The 21588-nt window shown below is 44.8% G+C and overlaps 1 protein-coding gene across 7 annotated transcripts in view; it reads right to left on the reverse strand.

Moving 5' to 3' along the window:
• The window catches only part of TRPM3 (transient receptor potential cation channel subfamily M member 3), a 1922641-nt gene that overhangs the window by 326334 nt on the left and 1574719 nt on the right, over positions 1 to 21588 (reverse strand). For all 7 annotated transcript variants that reach the window (XM_069625801.1, XM_069625800.1, XM_069625799.1 and 4 more), the window contains one exon: positions 15368 to 15596. In XM_069625801.1, coding sequence (XP_069481902.1) covers positions 15368 to 15596 — 229 coding nt within the window. The remainder of the gene's footprint in view (positions 1 to 15367; positions 15597 to 21588) is intronic.

Genomic DNA, 21588 nt, shown 5'->3' on the forward strand with positions numbered 1-21588 from the left:
GTTCCAGAGGGAAGCACCTGTGAAGGAGAGAGATCTACCCCTGCACTCTCTGCTTGGAGAAGCATTGGATCTGGAGAGAGTTGGAGCTAGAAGACGTAAGGGCTCTAGAAGGGAGGTATTTAGGGAGAGAGGCATGGATGTAGCAGGGTCCCAGACCCCAGAAAGCCTTGTGGTTGATGCATAGGGTTTTGAACGTGATCCTTGCAGCAATTGGGAGGCAGTGGAGAGATTTTAGGGTTGAAGAGATGCAGTCCCTGGGCATGAGGCCAAGGATAAGGTCTTGCATTCCTATTCTGGATTAGTTGAGGGGGGATAAGGGAGGAGTTAGGTATGTTGAGGAAGAGGCTCTTAGAGTAGTCCAGCCTGGAGAGAACCAGAGCTCTGGAGACATTGGGCCTCATTACAACGAGGGCGGCCACGGTATGAACGGTGCCGGTAAGGTACCGTTCATAATGGTCGCCCCATTACGAGTTCTGCAGCAGGTCCTGCTCTGGACGCGTGGCCATATCAGACATGCAGAGCGGGACCCACTAGCAGTCCAGGATGCTAACAGCGGGCCCGTCATTAACGGGCCCGTTGTTACCATCCTCCCTATTTGGGCTCAAATGGGAATGGGGATGTACCGGGTCCGGGTCCCGAGAATGGGAATTACCGGGCCCACTAAAGTCGGCATTCCCTATTTTTGGGACCCAGACCCGGTACCCGGTTTGGGGGTAGCCATGCCGCTAAAAACGGCATGGCTACATCCAAACTCCTAATGAGGCCCATTGAGTTTCTGGGGGAAGGTGAGGAAAGGAAGAATGCCTCTGAGGAGGTGCAGCTGAAAGTGGGCCATCTTGGCAAGTTCCATGATGTGAGCAGAGAAGGAGAGAGAGGAGTCGAAGATGACACCAAGGTTTTATGCCTCACAGGAGGGTGAGGGGAGGGGGGCCCATGGAGGGCAGTAATAGTGTAGTAGGGAACTGGAGTTCTGATGAGTAGGATCTCAGTCTTACTGGCATTAAGGCAGAGTTCATTAGCAGAGCACCCTGCCTGAATGGCAGAAAAACAGTCAGGAATGAGAGAGGAAGAGGAGGAGGCCAAGGAGGGAAGCTTGAAGGAGAGTTGCATGTCATGCTCATAACATTGGAAGTTAGGAGAGAACGCAGAGATCAAATGGGCTAGGAGGGTAAGGTAGATGTTGAAAAGCCATGGATATATATATATATGTGTATATATATGTGTATATATATATATATATATATATATATATATATATATATATATATATATATGCATATGTCAGCCTACCAAATAGATGCAACATTATTCAAAGTCTTGATTTAAATACAATGCTTTCCAGTTTATAAAGCAAGATGTGCTCTCCCAAAGCAAACTAACCCATGTTCCATGTCATGTCAAGATCTTGCAAATGCCAATTGTGGGTAATGACAGTAGGTGCATAATATGTATATTGATATCACATGTTAAGCTACTTCTATACTTCTATGCAGATCATTCTCCTGAATTATGGATTTCAACCATTGTAAAGCCTACATGTTTCTTAACATGTGATATTAAAAAACACATCATGGGCAAATTGTGTCCTATGATCCAATTATACCATCTTGGGGTCAGGGTGACTTTTGCAAAATACTCTGCCATTGGCCTCGTGGTATATCATGTAACCCACCGCCCCTCCCCCCAGCAGAAATGTTTGGGTTGTAACACATAGCTAGCATTCTGTATCCTCTATGTTTTTCTCTGCTTCATCATCATGCCAGTCGCATGTGGCCTTCACAACATTCTACTGTTCTGAAGTCATAGACAGAAGAACAGCGTTTAGAAACTGGGTTATGCCTGAGAAGGTGCACACCACATCGACTTTATAGCTGGACAGAGGTTTTTAATGAGAGTATCCTTAAGAATCTGAAATAATGTTTCGGGTACTAGTTCCTCACCTCAAAGAAAGGTAATAAATGTGGAAGGGACGCATCTTGCTCTTATGGAACAGTTGACTACAGTAACTGCTTGTCCCCACGGTAATACAGTTTTTTGTTTAATGTGTAGTGCGTGTTTTACTTCTTTGAGTCCTGTGTGTGTGTGTGTGTGCGTGTGTGTATTTTGGACTGAACCATCCAGCCCAGCATTAGGGCTGGATGGAATGTTAAGAAGAAAAGCAAAATAGAATAGAACTCCCCTGCTCAGGAATGGGCTGGGCAGGCGAGAGAAAATAATCCTGAAGGATTTGGAAAAAAGACAGTTGAAGGAGAAAGAAGGAAGAGGCGCAGAGATAGACTTACATGCAGGTGGGGTTGTTGCCTCAAGACCCGCCCTGGGCCTGACTTCAGCAATGGCACCAGGCAGCGTGTGGGTGGCCCCCCAGAGACTGATCCAAGGGGGGCAACTTTTTAAGCAACAGGCAGCTCGGCTGACCCAGGGCCTTTGAGGTTGTCAGCCAGACTGGATGGGCCCACCAGTATCCTGGACCCAGGCAGTGTGCCAGGTGCTGCCTGGTCCAATAAAGAGTGGCCCAGACCAGTCTGACCGGCCGTGCCCCCTGATTACCCACTGGGGCTGCGTATGCCAGGAGCAGTGCGGGAGATGAAATGAGGAGAGCAGCGAAGACCGCTCCGCCCACGGTGGAGCGTTGAAGGAAGTCCCAGGTTGGCCTCGCCAGCCAACCTGGGTGAAGAGGAGAAGGAGGAGGAAGTCCTGGGCTGCTCCATTTAGTGGCCCAAGATGGCTGCAGGGGGGGTACTTCAGTGAATGTGGCAGCATCCCCATGTCAACAAGGATGCCACAAGGAGTCAAAAAGGTGCTGCAATGCTGCCGGCGCAGCGGCCAGCCCGGGCGGAACCCCACTCGCACAGGGGGATGCCCAGGACTGTGGTAAGAGCATGGGCATACACAGTGAGAGCGGGTGGCCCCATGTGGTGGATGGGGCCACCCTGAAGAAAGAAGAGGGGCAAGAGCCCCATCAGGTATCATCAGGGGACAGGCACCAACCTACAACCATCTTCTGCCAGCCCACCATCCCGCATTGCCTGCAGCCAGCCACCATCCAGCCTTAACACCTGGAGCAGCCCTGCACCAACTCGCCCAGAGTCAGCTCCATCAGAGAGAGAAGTCAAGGTACTGTGAAGTGGTGACTGACTGCAGCAGTCACCCCATTGTGGCATAGTGTTTTATGTAGTGTATATGTTGTAAGTCAATGTATATATGTATGTGCAGTTATATGTATATATTTAAGTACTGTTATGTAGGGCAATTGGTATGTATGGGAGCATAGTGTTTGGGTAAGTGTTACAGGGAATGCTAAGCAGTGTTAAGTGTTAAGTAGGACACTATATAAAGATGGCCATTATTTAAAATAGGGATAGAGGAAAGGTACTCTGGCGGGAGGTAGCGGGATAGTGTGGCGGCCTGCTTGGGGCCCCCTAGCGAGGTGGGACCACCCACAGAGGCCATCCTCTGACCTCACACTCCATGTGGGTGGTACCTGAGTTTAGGTAGGGGTTTTGTTATGCCAGACTCACCCTAAGGGTCCCTGAGACCCCTCCAAGGAAGGGCGAGTTGATAGAAGGTGCCCAGTCAGTTGGAACACACGCTAGGGGAATGCTATGAAAATATAAAAAAAAGGTATATGTGTTTTTATTAAATAAAGAGGGGTCCCCGTTGGGTTCCATATAAAATTCGCCCTGGTGTCTGTGTCCATTAGTGATCTAAGAACTCAGGGTGTGTCCCATCTCCTGTTATCAGCAGTTTTACCAAGCAGGTGCAGAGATCCTCCCTACCCTTCGGGCAGGGAAGTGGGGGTGGTGATATCCATGCAAAGTGTACACCCTTGCATGAACCAGGGCTGGGAATCAGGGGCTAGAGTAATATATATGCCCTTCTGTCTTCCATTCCACCTTCAAAACTACATTCAAATATCCTGGCACATAAAATCATAGCATGAAACAGTGGCGCTTTACTTTTACACCTTACTGTAATGTTTCAGGAGACACAATATGAGCGCATAAGACATGTATCACCCTTTGTGATGTGTCCAGCGGGATTTCAGTCAATTCTGTGACTGGTAATGTCACAGATGGGCCATGTAAATTGTAATACACGGGGGGGGCCGGGAGGGGTGCATCCAGTCATGTTGCTTGGATCGCGGGCTGATTCTTCCGATCCAAGCCCGTGTTCCAAGCAAACTGATGGCGGCTTCCCCCACCCGCCATTCTAAGTTAAGTTCACTTCTTAAGTGCAACTTTCACCAACCAGGCATCATGTCGCTTAGTGAACCCATGCAGGAGAGACCATCCCAGCAACAACCCTGCAACCTAAAATAGGTGTGTTAGCAAACAAGGGCTAAAAATGTAATGATTTTCAGTGGCCGGTAGAAAGTGTGGGACTTGTTTCCACAATACAGCTGCAGCCACTGAAAAAGAATCTCCTCCAATTCGGGAACATTTGAATCGAGTAATCTGAATCAAACTATCATCCTGTAAGCTTAGATTTAAGGTATTCTGCACCCGAGCCATAAAAGGCGCAGTGAACAATGCACAATGATTTAAAATGAATACGCCTAAAGACAAGGAGCCAGTGGAGAGAGTGCAAGATAGGAGTAGTATAAACCCCTTTGAGCGGTCTCCACCATGCCAATATCCTGTCAGAAAAGAATAGATAAAAAGGGACTCATCGACAAAAGCACTGAGCAAGTGGGATATTCGAGGAGTTCTATGATAAATGGAAGAAGGAAAATTGGCCAGAAAAGGTCTGGAAGAGTATAAGGGTTTCTTCAAGCATGGAATCAAAATAGCGTGCTTCAGAGGAGGCAGAACAAGACCTGATACAAAAAAATGATTAACTGCCTGCGTAACCAAGGAGGCAATAGAAGGCATGATTTAGTAGCAAGTGGGATGGTATCAAGCGGAGAAGCTGATTTCATTCTATTCATAGCTGCCACAATGTAAGCCGGGACAAAAAAGGGGAAGCTAGACCACGAATGAGTGGGAACAGTAACAGAAGGCACAGTTTCTGGGTTGTCCATCCTAAGATCAGACGAAAGAAGTTTCTTGCGAATGATGGCAAATTTATCAATAAAAAAAAGTTGTCAAAGAATGACATAAAGCTTGTGAACAAGGGACACAACCCGAGGAGTTTGAAGTGGTAGAAAATGAGCATACCAAGCTGAGTACCATTTTCCCCCACCCTCCCTTCCCTTCACTTCTTATTTTCCGTTCCACCAACCCTCAGCCCCACTTGCCGGATTATTGCAGCAGCGCTTCTGTTCTGTTGTCCCAACTGGCCTACATGCAAATGAACAAGGGGGTCAGTGTGGAGCCCCACTTTCCTGATCCATGGTGGCCATCTTTAGTGAGTATTTTGTTTCAATGAACCGGACACCGCTAGGCATCCCGTTCATTGAAATAAAATACTTTGCTCTTAGCACAGCGGGTTTCAGAAACTCAGGGGGTTAATAGCCATAACCACCCGTTTTACGGGCTGAAATGTATTGTCGTTAAAGGCTCTTGCTATGCTCGGGCCTATTAACTTGGGCCCCGGGCCGTTACCACCCATTCAAGCCCGTGGAACGGGTGGTTTGCCTAAATTAGCACCCAGGGCAGGCGCCACAGAGAATCAGCTTGCTCCGTTCGTGGGCTGAATCCCATGATCCAAGACCCACGTTCTGAGCATGCTTGGAGCTGCAAGTACCTGTCCATCATTTTCTCCCTCTCTCCGCCCCTTCACCCCCAGCCCTCCCCACCCCACTTACTTGATTCCTCTGTCAGCTTCCACATTCAAAGAAATATTGTATCAGCATCGCCAATTAAAAATCCAGAGTGCTGATAGCAGTATGACACGAGAAGGCAGGCAGGACTGGGTAGTAACGGCCCGGTGTCCATCGTTAAGGCCCGAACGAAGGTCCCTGGGCTGTTTTTATTGCTATAATTGCACCCTCGGCGGGTGCGTCAACCAATCAGGTTGCTCAAAATCCAAGCTGAATCTAATGATCGAAGCCTGGGTTCTGAGCAACCCGAGCAGTGGAGGCACCCACCAGCCATCTTTCCACCCACTCCCCCGTGAATCAACGAGCATGCGACCCATTGATTCACAATCACACAATTGTTTTCAGTGCCCTGCAGGGTCGCCTCAGAGTACTAATAGAAATAAGCTCTGGAGCCTCACTCAAACCTATAAGGTTTCAATTTGTCAAGAAAGTCACTAATCGTGAACACACATTCTCAAAACCGTGTCGCCCAAGATCACAAGGTACTCCAGTGCAATCCCACCACTTCTGAATGCCTATTAAATGGAAACTCAAAAGTTCAATGCAGTACACAATTCTGCTGAGTGATGCAAATAGGATGAAGTGCTTATCCTTCAAACTCATCACAAATCACACTGAACTAAGGAACTGTCACCTTTATTGGGGCAAATACACTTATCTACACTATTAAACACTATTACTACAACACAAATGCAAAATGTGTTTGTTTCTAATTCTAGTTCTAATTCAATCTTATGTGCTGGGTTCACAGCTCATTTTGTCCTTTTTAGGGAGGTGGGCGGAGCTATGCAAATTGAATGCGGGCCATGGAAGTGTGGGCACCACACAAGGGGCCCTCTATGAAAGGTTGCCATTTATCTGCATGGCATACAGAGGATCCAATGTCAAAGGCCCAGTATTTCTGAGGTCCAGATTTAAACCATATACACCCTCCCCGTTGCTGTGCTCTGAAGGTACCAATCGTCTCCTGCCCAAATTCCAGATGTCTCGTGCCTTTACCTACACAGCTGGAACATTATGAAATTCCTTTCCACAGGGACGTAGGCAGACTTCCAAACCTCTTCTTTTCCAAAAGTTGTTAAAAACCTACTTGTTCCTTGCGCTACTAGTACTTGACAGTTTTTTAACTAATTACTGGTACTTCTGCTTGCTTAGCGCCATGGCCTCTTCTAAGATGACAGTGCGCCCTACGAGAAAATAATAACAGAACAGAACGAAGAGCATGGTAACATGTGCTTTTGGCCATTTTTAAATGTAAAGGCAGCACGCTTCAATGTTGAATGTAGTGTTGATGACAACAGTGTACATAATAATGTGCTTTTCGATTACTACAGCCACTGCGCCCACCTTTCCATTCCTACTGGCATCCAAATAGTTCAACGCATTGAGATTCCTCTTCGGTGTGGAGGAAGCTGACGATTAACTGTCAGTTAAGAGCAACATATCTACATTGAAATGCTGATATGTAATTATGCGGCATACCCTGTACACAGTGCTGACTTTTATAATGGTACCCCCGGGCATTGTTGTCACAGGCTACGGCAGTCCAGCTAGCAGGTGCTGCACATCCTTTAAGCCCTCCCTCACTGACTGAGGCCTTTGGATCTGCGTAAATGTCACAGCAATGGCGGTGCACCACAAGCCCCACACATGTTTATTACAGATGCCCAGCTCAAATCATAGGCTGTGTTGATCCACAGTCTTGAAGCACAGCTGTGGCCATTGCCTCTTACTGGACTCCTTACATAGTTTCTTTTTTCCAGCAAAGGAGTAGAACAATGCCCTGGACCAGATGATAGATTAACGTTATGAATAGTTTAAATGCTTGCAAGCCACATTGGGTTATTCAAATAAATCTCAAGATTTGCTTGCAATCCGTGTCACCTTTTCATGCTCAAATTAATGTTTTCTTGAAGAGAACTGTTTATTATTCTTAAGGAATTTGAGGGGAAGAGTGACCGGTGCTGCCTCGATATCCAGCAGGGCTTCAATGCTAAGCTCAATTATCATCGCGACAGCATTGTTTCACTACAACTTAAGCTAGCTTCTCCTACCAGTAATGCATCTGATAATGTTCTCAACCTGTGTCCCTCTGACACTACCATCCCTATTTTTAATTTGAAAAGAAGCATCTGAAGCTGAGCTGTCTGACATTGTTCAGCACCTTAAGCCATGCTCCTGCCCTGATGACATCTATCCTCCTACCAACATTTAGGACCTCTTTAGTTGTCTGGCCCCTCTAGTTACTCGATTGATTAATTAATTAATTCCAAGTGCTACTGTTCCCGATTCTTTGAAAATATTTTGGATCCCTCCTGTTTTGAAAAAGGCCACTCTTGACCCTACCTCTATGGATAATTATCGCCCAATTACCAATGCCACTTTTCTGTTGAAAATTTTAGACTGGGTTGCTTACACACAATTACAGCAACATATTTAAAGCAATCAATGATTGGGTTCCATGCAGTCAGGTTTTCGTGTTCTCCATGGCACTGAGATTGCCTTGTACGATTTAAAAGCCAATTTATGTCACATTGTTGACTCAGGACAGGTTGCAATTTTGATGCTCCTGGATCTCTCTGCTGTTTTAGACCTAGTCGATCAGTCACTGCTGTTGGAGAGACTAGGCGTCATTGCGAACTGTTCCAATAATGCTCTGTGCTGGCTTACCTCATTTTTGGGTCCTGGATCAGCCTGTGTCTCTTCTAGGGGCTTTAAATCCCCAGCTGAATTGCTTAGATGTGGTGTTCCACAGGGAGCTTGTCTCTTTCCTACTCTTTTTAACGTAAACACCGCCCTTTCTTTGATCTTCTCAATAGCATCAGAGTAAGTTACACTAATAACACAGATGATACTCAGGTGTTGATCAAACTGACTGGCAACTATAACCTAGATCTTATAAAAAATCACCTCCATCTATGCTACTATTGAAGGATGGATGATTAAGAACTCCCTTTACCTCAATGGTAATAAATCGGAGTTTATGCTTGTCGATACATTTCAGCACCTTGCTATGCTGGAATCCAGGTACTCTGCTTTCAACATCTTTGGAGTTTCTATTAAGACCATTTCTTGGGTCAAGACCCTTTGGGTACACCTTGATACTAACCTTAATAGGAAAAAATGTGTTAGTCAACTGAAGGTCTCTTGTGCCTATATGCCACGTCTTATTAGACAAATCGAACCACTGTTGTCGAATCTAACACCGGAGCCCTTGCTGTTGCTTTGGGCAACTCTAATCTTGACTACCGAAACAGCCTTCTGGCAGGCACCTCACAGTCTAACCTGGCTCGCTTACAGGTGGCGCAAAATAATGCTGTTCGAGCAGTGTGTTGCCTGTCGAGAAGGTATCAGGTATTAATATCGCCACATATATGGTCGCCGTAAATAATATTGCCGGGAAAATGTTGTGGCGATATTATTTGGGTGACCATATATGTGGCGATAGGGGCAAACAACAAAAATGTAAAAAAAAAAAAAAAATGTGGGGGTTCCATGTAATAATGTCGCCACAAAAAACGACCATTTTTCGGCGATATTTTTGCATGGCGATATTTTTGTTTCGACATTATTACATGGAACCGTCGAGAAGGAATCACATCTCCGAAGCATGTAACTCTCTGCATTGGCTTCCTGTTAAGCACCACATTACTTACAAGCGCTGTCTTTCAACTTTAAGTGCCTTACGTATAAGGCACCATCTTACCTGAAGGCAAGGATCAAACATTCTTGTACTTCCCGCTCACTCCGGTCCAGTAATCTCAACAAACTTGAGCAGCCACGTTATGGGCTTATTCGCTTTGGAGACTCTAGCTTTGATTTTGTTGCTCCACGCCTCTGGAACTCTCTCCCGCTTCGTCTTTGCTCAGAGTTTCTTCCTTTTAAGGAATCTCTCAAAACATTTCTTTTTAAGTAAGATGATTAAACCTTCTTAGTGATTCCGGTGTCCTCTCTTGGCTTTTCCGTGGCTCCTCTTGCCTTTTCTTTCTTCTTACTTGCTGCGCACTGAGACCTTTGGGCGAGTTGCGCCTTTAAAGAGTTGATTAACATTAACATTAACACAAACAGGAATCAATGTTATTTTTTTGCACAATGGACATCCAAGAATATACAACACCTTTGGACATTTGCTAATGATTCTGAGATCTTTTCCTACTTCCCCCACTCTATCTCTGAGCACAGCACCAGCTGCCCCACCGCTATTTACCACCAGATGGCTTTACGATGTCTGATGCCAAAGACCTCCAAGATGGAAGTACCATTTATCCCTGCCTGTATGGCCAGCCCACACTTCTATCTCATATGTCCTTCCCTTCGGTCCACCTCACTCCATCGCCCATGGCCCACGACTTGGCGGTCCTCTTTGATCGCAACCTCCCATCCTGCCAGGATATCACGGCCACTGCCAACACAGCCAGGATCAGCCTTTTTAATATAAGGAAGCTCTGCCCGCACATCAGGGACCACTCAGTAAATGCTCTGATCTCTAATCTGCTCAGCACAGTAGACTCCCACTCTCTCATACTCCTCAGTCTTTCCTCTGCTTATCCGCATGCAAAATGGACCAATCATGTTTTTACTCCTCATCTTTAAATATATCCATGTATTTGCCCCCATTACCTTTCTGAAGCAACTCTCTATTGTCTCCATCTCAGTGTCTGCAGTCCATATGTCACATGAACCTTTCAGTCCCCTGCCCCACATGTGGATCCCCCCACCTTCTCTCCTTCTCAATACAAGCCCTCTACCACTAGAATGACCCCTGACCCACAAGGCATCATAACCACTCTCAGTGAAACTATTCACTTAAGCTCCATTCACTAGCCGGTGAATGGAGCATCTCCAACCCCCACTCTACTCCTCCTCAACTGACTGGCCTGCCCTCCTAGGAAATGTCAAACATGAATGAACATAATTGAATGGCATCTATGTAATTACTTGCCCCATGCCCTTAATATCTATCTTATTTATGTACTGGCCCCTAGTCCTTATCCCCAGACCATGTCCCTTGCATTTCCCCTGCAGCCACTGTAATTTGTAAAGACACTCTGTCCAGGGCTTGCCTCCGCTCTATGTTATGTAACATTTGTTCATGCTTTTTGATAGCCATTTCTTGCAAAGCTACCTGGCAGAGCAGGTCTGCTGCTGCATGGTGATATTTACTGGGCACACTTTGGAATTGACATTCATCAATTTGACACTGACAATAAATGACCAATCAAATGTGAACAATTTGATTCTGAAATGATGATTATGTTTTAGACGGGTATTCACTATGGAAAATGTCTTAAAATGCAAAGAGTAGAAATCAATGAACATTGTTTGAGAGGATTTTGCAACACCGCTCTGCTTGCCAACCTACATACTAAGGAAATTGAAAGAGGGGCCTGGGGTCTTCATATTTCAAGCAGCTGTTTCGCTGAACCAAAGGTTCTTGCCTCGCATAACCCTTAGCACCTAGCATATAGCAATGAGTGAAGTCTTCAGACTTCCCCCTTCGCGCATCTGCCAATTCCCAGATCCTTGTGGCACCCGGGGTAAAATGTATCTATTTGAAAGAGAGATACATAGCGAGTGAGCGAGATAGAGAGAAACAGAAAGAGAGGGTCAGGGACTAAAAGTGAAATGGGAGCTGACTGCAAGAGGCCAGTGGTAAGAGGCAACTTGGAAAGGTCTTTTTCATCTGTTCCAGTGGCTTATAATGCTTTGTGATGAATTTCATGTCTTTTGCTGCCTTTGCTATGATATATTATGATCTGCTATTTGAGACCTCTGACTGCTCTTAGCACCAACATGCTCCCATTCTCCAATTCAAAACACAATACACATGCTAACTAAGTTGCCCTCCCACCAGACATCACCGTACACTACACCTCTACAACCAACATACATACCACACCCTGGACCAATGCATCTTAGCATCACATGCACGCAACACACAAATACCTCTATGCTCTGAACACAGAGCACCTAGAAACTGACCCTCATGCAGAGCCCAGTGTAGTTTCAGTCTGCACACATCAACACAACAGAAAAGCTATCTTGCATTTTCCCTTTTCCCCACCCCCCACTAACCTCACCCAACTCCCTCTTTTTCAGATCTACCAGAGGGGTTGGAGACCATGCAAATGCAGGGGGGGCGTGGTTTAAATCCTAATAACATAACGTAAGTGGTTTCATATTTTTGTGATCAGTCGTTTTCCGTGTGCTGGAGTCATCTGCAGCCATATTGCGGAAGGTTTGCTCTGGTGCAAGTGCAAGTTTGCACAAACATTTAACTACTTCAAATGTATTTGCTTTTTAATGGGTTTTTGTGTTAGTTTTAGCCTGGTGAAAGTTTCTGGAATATGAGCACTGGTGTGTCCCGTGCTTGATTTGTAAAATAAAATAAGGCCCAGGGCCAAAATATTTTCTAGCACACCTTTGCTAATCCGGGTTGGCAGCTCACCGCCCCACTGCTGCCACCACCCATGTCTGCTTCAAACAGTGTCAACATGTTAGGTATTGCAGCTACAACTTCCACTGACTCATGGAGGTGAGTAATACACTACCTGTGGCAGATGTGCAATTAACAAATATCAATCAACATAGCATAAAATAACTTAACATAATAGTTATGACTCAAAATGAGACAGCACATGTTGAACTGCTTCTTGAGACAGATCATCCTTATTACCATTTTCCTCTGACTCTATTGGTGTCAAGTAGAACATGTTGACCATCTATACACAGAAGGTGAACATGCTTTTTCCCAGTGCCAATGTGAAGGGCAATTTCATACAAGATCATTATTGAACTGATGACCTTTCCTTCAGAAACTACAGCAAGATCTTCTTGTACAGGTTGGCACCCAGCACAGGCCCTCCCCATTGGTAGATGCCTTTCCCCTGCTGGCTGGTGACTGTCGTGCTTTTGCTCACTATGTGTCAAGTGCCCATCAGTCTCGTTATTGGCACTGGTGAATGTGCAGTGCTGACCGCAGTCACTTGCTAATTTGTGTTGGAGACTCCCTGAGTCGTTGGCCTACTAGGCACCTATATATCGGCGCACTCATGGTGGCTGCACACCAAAAAGTGGCAGTGCCCAGGTTAACGAAGGCCTGCATGTACATGCTGAGTGTCCCCACCTGCAAAGACACACCAGAGCCAGAGCCGTGTGTGCCACCCATATGGCATATTTCTGACATTTTGGTGCCCACTGACCTGCTGATCTAGTTAGTTGCCCCTGGTACCATGACTGCCTGCGCCACAAGCCCGAGCCAGCCACCCTTTTGCCGCCTAGTATAGTAGAGGATCGGCGCCAAGATCATGAAGCATCCTTCTCTGTTCATTTCCAGCACATTGTTATTCATGAAAATGGATAATGAGCAGGGCAGTGCCAGCATGGCTCATCAGCTTCATGAATAGCCATGTGCTGGGTGAAGAGACACATGGACTGTGCACACTCTTGCTACTTGTGCAACTATTACTGACTCACATTCAAAATGATAAAGTTGCCAGAGCAGCACATCATGTTCAACCTGTGTCTGAGACAATATGTCCCATTGCTCTTAAATAAGTGCTGGGGCTCAGCCCTGGCAAACACCCCCATAAATGAAGCACCGTATCTAAGTGTATGTTAGGGATATTGCAAGCAGGGCACAGCAGAACATTGATAGTATTTGTCATTGTTAACTCCATGGAGCATTGCCACCTGCCGTCTTTATTACAGCACACTAAACTCCAAGTTTCATTCATATATGAGGTTAGGCTGACCTTTCCAGTGCTCATAATACATCTATTTCCAGTCTATCACTCCCAGTCACACAAGGAATTGCCCTTAGATCATTAACCTTGGCAACACTCTGGATCCTGGAGACATGACAGCTCACGATAGGGTATGGAACAGTTATGCTATGTTATGTTATGTTAAAGACATTTGTATGAGCGCACGTACACTCAAAGGCATCTTGGCACGGAGGAGGCAAGGCGTGAATACCGCCATGTATACCTATGTATGCCCCCACACCAGTGCTGGAAATGGAAAAAATGTGGTGGGGGATCCCTCAAGGTCCGGTTGGGGGCGGAGTTTGGGGGGTGGGTGGTGCCTGAGGGAGTGGGGTTAGGGGGCGGAACTGGCAATTGACCTCTGAGCAAAGGAAATGTCCAAAATAATAGCTGAAAACAGCGGAATTTCTATATATATGAATTCCACTTTAAACCACTTCCATGGGACTGGTGATGAGTTACTTCACTGTGCGTATAATAGTTTTGACCAGTGTTACTGAGTAAATATTAGAGTAAATATTATTTAAAATACACAATTTGCATCCCATTTTATTAAAAAAACTTCCCCATTGGGTACTGTTCAAACGGGGTGATTTCTGTTCGCCAGAAGCAACGTTTTATTTTACTTGAACCGCATTCGCACAGCTCCTGCAGCTCCCCTCTGAGAGCAGTTGGGTGACTGCATGGTGTGTCGTTGTTCCAATGTTAATAGGGCTATTTATTTATTCATGCAATGTTTGTGGATACCTGTATATTTATTTATTTATGTAAGGTGTGTCGGATACAAGCATCCGACAAACCTTGCATAAATAAATAATCTGGGTCCATGGATCCGACAAACATTTCATAAATAAATAAATAAATCGGGTCCTGGCCGACGACTGTAAGTTCCACTGGTGACCCCTGGCACAGGGTCAACAGAGGAAGTTACAGTTTGCTTGCCCTGCAGCTGTGACCTGGATCAAAGTCCTTTATGGGGCGGAGCAGCTCAGCAGCTCATTGCTGCCATGAGCGCTCTTGCGTCGCGGGTGTTTTGTTTTTTTCTCCATGTAACCCAGCGCAGAGCATGGGTTTGGGGTTTGTGGTGGCTGACTCTGTCCGGATCCCGAGATCCGGCTACACATCTGGGCACAACCATCCCAGTGCATTTGCCAACCTGGAAGCTCTACACCGAAAGACCGCCAGGAATCAGAAATATGGAACATGTACTGAAAAACTTCAATAGCCAGGTAAGTGGCATGTAGGTACGCATTGGGTAGAGAGCATGCAGAGTCCAATGTTAGGGTCATTTTCTTGTCACCCCTCTGCAGCCCTCCCATACATTTCTTTTGCAAGCTGCCCTGAGTGTTCCCAATTGGGCTTCCCATTGTGCATTTCATGTTGGCATTGCACAAGGGGCTATAGGTGAAGTGTTACTGCTTGCCATACTCTTCCCTGGGTGTTTCTGTGGGATATCAGAGCGGAGAGCCGCTTGCTATGTTGGAACAGATGGGTGTTGCATAACGTTTCAAAGCACAATGATTAAGGTGGACAAACTACTTATATATGATTGACATAAATGCTGCTTTAGAACTTTGGCTGCAGAGACCTTTCCACAGAACCTGACAGACAGTTGGGCCAGACTCTCACCTTGCACCAAAGACAAACAAAAGAAGTGCTATTTCTTGGCAGGAGGAAAAGAGCAAACTACCATCAGCTGTGTGGGGATACGAGAACAGTTCAACTTGGTAAGAATTAAATGTGCGGCGATGAATGAAAATGCAAAGGGGCAAGTTACTTAAGGTAAGTGGCTCCCAAAAACTCGTGCATGGTCTTTTGCTAGTTGCGAGCATCTGCTAACCTTAAGCCCCGAGTTTTTGCGCATGCGTAGTCGACCCATCCACATGTCGGTCAGGAGCATCTGGCTGCAAGTGTGGGCAATGAAGTCCCGGTGCTTGGCGGCCACGGCGAGCTGCAGGCACGTGGCGTTGCTCCAGTTCTTCAGCTCATAGGTCAGGAGCTTCATGGCCAGCTGCTCGTCCTGCTTGTAGGATTGGTCCAACAACTCCACCGCCAACTGGCCGAATTCTCTGCAACAGAGGGGCTTCTCATTAGTTTGTGCATAATGGTGCATAGAATGCATATTAATTACATTTTGTTTACAGTGCTCAGACATTTACTAATTAGTAAAACAAAAAAAAATGTAATTGGGATGATTGTCTGGGGCCATTAGGCCCAGCTCCGAACCTGTTTTCTGGCAACCGTCACCACTGAAAACTTGAAAAAGAACTACATCACCACTTTAGGCAGTTGCGTGTTTTTTTGTCAAGTTTCTATCAATTTTTAAACAAATAATAATTAAATCTCAGCACCACCTACAAATCTGAACCTAGCTTTGCACAGTAATAAAAACACTATGCGGCATTTCACTGCATGTCAAATAACCTGTACTGTCATCAGATGAGTCCATGATTCTTATCTGCACCAGTGTAGAGCGAGTCAGGCACAAAGTTAGCACATGGAGGCATATACTTTGCAACATTGTCAGAAGTTTGTGGGGGAAAATACTCAGCTTCATAAAGCAAAAGTTCCCATGCAGAGTTTCGACTGTCTTGTTTCCAATTGAAACTCCATCATTTGTATCAATGGTTTCTATGAAGAACATGGACGAATTGTGAGATGTTTAGAAATTTTTGCATTTGATATCTTTTCACCTACTATTGGCATCGCCAATGAATTGAGATAATCGCTAAGGGGTGTGCTATACGGTGCTAGATTTAGGTGTAGAACTGGGAGCGAATCATGGACCCACTAACAAAAGGCATATTTACTTCAGGCACATTCTAAGTTACCGGGCTAGGTGGTGGTTGCACTCATTTGGGCAAAACTCCATTCAAACTTTGGGTCGTTCAAGTCCCATGCACTGAACCGTTAGGTCATTTTTAAATGTGGAAGCACAGCATTACATGGATGGGGGTGCAGAATAGCTCTGAAACCAATAACTGGAACGACTCTGGAAGTTGGCAAACAATAACTGTTTTATTTTCAATTGTCTAATTAAGGGAGTACAACAGACATCAACAGACATCTCACAGCATAATCCCGACGCATCACATGAAAAAACATCTTTTTATAGCAAAAACTCGCCATAAATGACAACACACTACGTGGCAAAATAAGAAAATGTACTTGGAATTGTGATAGGTCAAAGGGGAACATCGAAGTATACTTTCTATATGGGATATGATTGTGATTGGGTCTCTATGTCAGGTGGACAACTTATGCCCACTGCTTGTGCAAATCATCCTCAATATTTGTTAGATACACAGCACATCATTGGATCTTAAACTATAGGGCTCTTCCATACATGGCCCTCTATAATTGGGTGGCATGCTTATACCCTTCTGGAACATTCAACTCGTTAGCCGCACGCAAGCTGGTACCCCAGGTGCCTGTGGGTGGACTTGACCATGCCTCCCAACCCAATTAGCCCACCATTCATCATCACTTATGCCGTCTGCCATTCGAATTGTCTTTGAACTTGGCCTTGCAGAGTATCACTGTGCCTGAGAATAGAAGGGAGTGTGAGCACGATCTTGTCTTCAGTCTTGATGTAGCTTGCCCTTTTTCTATTTCCGTCCGTCCCACATGACAGGAGACCGCATTCTACAAAATTAAACGAATAAAAATTCTCATGTTCATTGTATATCCTTTAATAGATAACCAGTTCTTGGCTTCCCCAACCCTGGACACTGGGCCAGACAGCCTTCTCGATCCTTCCTTGATTTCCAGCTGCTTTTTTGCTGTGCCACACTTTCAGCCCTTCTCTTTCACAGGTCCTGGCTTACTAAAGTTGCTGTGTTAAACATCCAGACTCTGTACTTATATTCATATTGGCGGCACCACCTGCAGTCTATTCACTACGTATAGCTAGCCGGTCGATAAATGAGTACCAATTTCGGTTGGGTGATATTGTATGTAAATATGTGCTCTGTAAAGCGCTTTGGATTAAGGCGCTATATAAATAACACATCATTATCATTATCATTACTTGCATTACAGCATCTATACGGTTAGGAAACAACTTATATTTTCTTCAGTGTTCTTCGCATGTGCAATCTTCATTTCGCACATGAAATGTTTGCTCGATTCTTTATTTTGTCATCAATTTTTATAAGGTCTATGCATTCTATTCAATGATCATCCTTCTTAGTGCGTCACTCTCATTTCTTGTGACGTTGCCAACCTCTTTCATTCATTGCTTCACACTTCTTCAGGGACCTCCCTTAAGAGACTGTCATCGCTCCTCAGGTACATCATGTAGGGCTTTCTCAATGGATACATTTTTTCGAGAATTCTTCATGGGATAGGTACCATTGCTGGCATTGTGCATCTAGCAATTTCCGGCTTCCAACATATAGGCAAAATAGAGGCAGGATTTCCAGTGGAAGCATTTGTCTCCTCCTCTACAGCACCTTTCAGGCATTTCCAGAAATGCACCCGAACGGTTTGTGGGCAACCAGGGGTTACAAAGTGCCACTGGTCTACTGGAGTCTGGCAGCTTCCACATGAGACTGGGGCATGTTAAAATGTCTTAAGCGGTGTAAACCATTCTTTGCATACAGCACGTTGGGTAGGGAAGAGAGGCCATGGTGAGCAGTATGGGTGTGGGCTGGTCCGCATCCCTAAAAGTGAGATGCAACATTTTCTAAGGTCACCAAACAATTGGATAAAAGACCTGCAAATTCTTTGCTTTTAGGAAATTTCACTTATGTCTAATGAGAAAAAAGAATTTATTTTCCAGCCAGATTACAATTGCCAATATTAATGCTGAACCTGTAGAGAAGCAGGTGGATGCCTCTTCTCTAGTTCCCGCCCCTTCACCACTGTCCTATTGGAGTAGCAGATGAAAGGCTACCATTGGGATTTCATGCACAGGTTTATGTGACATGTCCATACTGTGTCGATTGTACGAAAGACGATATGCACTCAGACAGTCATTCAGAAGATTTCCTCATGTAGAGACAATGGAGGGAAGTTACCAAGAAGGATGTCAATTGCCTAAATGCAAGGAAGCAGCTATGAGAATCATGGATGAACGTTAAAACAAAAGTCTGATGACAGCAATATGATGCCATGAAGAAGATATATAAGCCTAAATCGAAACAATATGAAAATACTTAAGACTGATGATGTAACAGAAGCACTAAGAGAAACATGTACCAAAAGATAAAGTTATCGTGAAAATAAGAAGATGAAGTAACGTGCTGACCAATAACTGTAAATACGCTGTAACGCAAGGTAGAAGAAGCATATAGAAGCTTAAAAAAAAAAAGAAAATATATATATATATATATATATGTGTGTGTGTGTGTGTGTGTGAACAAGCGACAAGCACGCCGCGAAGAAACACGTCACTCCGTGTGTGTTGTCTCCTTTTTTAAACCTTTTTGCCAAAATAAACTGGAGCTATGAAGATTTGACATTCTTTGGGCTGATTTTGCAAAATTTGTTGGCGCAGTTCAGTGCTGGCGTTGGTTTCGTATGGAGTGCAAAACCGCTTACAGGACCTCATGATTGGTGTCCTGGTTGCTCTGAATATATATTACATGGACGTCCATGTAGTTATGGTTAAGTTGGTGTTTCCATAGGAAGAGCATTTTCTGGGCGGCTTATAACTTCGCTCCCTCTGGACGAATCCTCACCAAACTTTGCAAAAAAAGTATATGGCCCACTCTGAATTTTTTTGCAAAGTTTGGAGAGGTTTGCTCCAGGGGGGGCAAAGTTATAGGGGGGTCCCAAAACTTTTGTGTTTTCCCCTAGACATAATGGGAAAAAACTTTGCGCACGCCTACAGCCCAAACCGCTGGACGGATTTACACCAAATTTGCAGCAGTAGCGGAGGCTTGGTCCAGAAAGCGTGCTTTTGCAAATTTGATGTAAATCCGTCCAGTAGTTATTTTTAAAATGACCAAAATGTAAGGCAAAAAAATTAGTGATATCTTCGTTCGCTTCGCGGATGGACTTCCCGGTTCGCTCTGCGGACAGTGCCCTGATTGGCCGAGCGGCTTGCGCGTTGTCCGCGGACATCCAACGTGTTCGCTGATTGGACAGCGTGGGACGTGGAGTGCGTCAGATTTTCTGTGGCGCCTGCCATCTTGCAATCGCGTACGACCGCGGACAGCGCAGTGAAACTTGGATTAAAAATTGTATTTAGTGGAGTGTGTTGGTGTGTAACAGTGTTTGGGGAGGGTGGGGTATGAGATAGGTTCAATGTTCTGTTTTTTTTATGTGCTAGACACTTTTGTTGTGTTTGATTTTTCTGCGGACAACATGGCTGTTCTGAAATGTTCGACATAAACAGAATGGATTCGGTGGAAGTGTTCTAAGAAGACTCGTGGGGTCCTGGAATGTTCACAGGGGGTGTCCTGAAGACGTTGTCTGTATTGTTCGTTGTCAAGCTGAAAGTGTTCTAAGAACACTCGCGGTGTCCTGAAATGTTCGTACATAAAGAAAATGGGGGTGTTCTGAGGACGTTGTCCGTATTGTTCGCTGGCAAGTTGAATGTGTTCTAAGAACACTCGTGGTGTCCTGAAATGTTGGAAAATAAACAAAATGGGGGTGTTCTGAGGACGTTCTCCGTATTGTGTGCCTGCTTAGCTGTATCCAATGAGGGAATGGCACAGAGAATGAAGTGGAAATGGTAGAAGGGCTGTCTAAGAGTTACGCGGTCCGCGGACAGGGCATGCTACATCCGGGGTTTTCCAGATAATCCAGCATGGAAAGAAGACTGTAGGGATCAGCCAATCAGATGTTGAGGTTGTGGATTTGTATTCAAAGAGACTGTGTGTAGTGAAGATGGCAGAAGTGGAGAAAGTCAGGAGGTTGGTGCTCGGAGGTATGTTTGTGCATGGTTTACAACAGTATGCTCAATGCAGGCATGTTGCAAAGAATTTCGATGTTAAAGGAGTGGAGGTGGTGTGGAGCACTGTGTCTGATTGCAATGTACAGGGAATTGTACGAGTTTGTGAAGATATGGGCAGGATCAACAGTCCCCATGTGGTAGTTTTGCACTATGGTACTTTCCATTTGGGCTATGTCAGTGCCCCTACTTTGTTGGCAGATTTGGAACACTTGGTTCAAGCAGTAATGAACATCCTTCCAAATTCCAAAGTAATTTTTTCTGGATTAGTACCTAGGGCAATATGGGACAATAGTTCCGTTTTTTGTCCTCAGCAAAACAATGCTAGGTGTGTAATCAACCGAGGCATGTGTGCCTTCATGCTTAGAGCTGGTATGTTCTTCTGTAATAATGAGAATATTGATTCCAGTAATGCTGTTTATTTTAAAGAAGATGGCATTTCCTTATCTTTTATGGGAAATTCCATTCTGTTTTGGAATGTAAGGGTTGCTTTGGAGAAGGTTTTGTGAAGATTTTAGGAGTAAAGTAAGAAAACAAAATACAAAATAAAAGGTGTCTGTCAAGCATCTGCAAAAACAAAAAAAAAGAATAAACGGCTCTTTTCAGAGCCAACCTCAAAGGGGAAATGGGGCACACTATTTAAATTTACATTCACCACGGTCAGATTTTCGATATGTCCGCGGACATGGCGGTAGTCCGCGGACATCGAAATCACTAGCTAGGGGTTCAGTATGTTCTATGTTACATGTATATTAAGTCAGGGATATTATGGTTAAGTTGTGCTACTAAAAACATATGAAATTCAGTAAAAAAAAATGTGTTAAAGGGACGTTATGGTTAAGTTGTGCTACTAAAAACCTATGAAATTCAGTGAAAAAACGTTGTTAAAAGGGACGTTATGGTTAAGTTGCGCTACTAAAAACCGATCAAATTCAGTAAAAAAACTTTGTTAAAGGGACGTTATGGTTAAGTTGCGCTACTAAAAACCTATAAAATTCTGTAAAAAAACTTTGTTAAAGGGACGTTATGGTTCAAAGTAAAATCGAAAAACCCCTGAAATTCGGCAGTTATGGTAAGATAAGCAACCATAACTCGCGCCACCGTGCACTGCTAACACTAACACCCAAGACATCAAAGATGACATCACAAATGTCATTGAT

The sequence above is a fragment of the Ambystoma mexicanum genome, chromosome 6p, assembly GCF_040938575.1.
Source record: "Ambystoma mexicanum isolate Mex_15411 chromosome 6p, UKY_AmexF1_1, whole genome shotgun sequence".
Lineage (NCBI taxonomy): Eukaryota > Metazoa > Chordata > Amphibia > Caudata > Ambystomatidae > Ambystoma > Ambystoma mexicanum.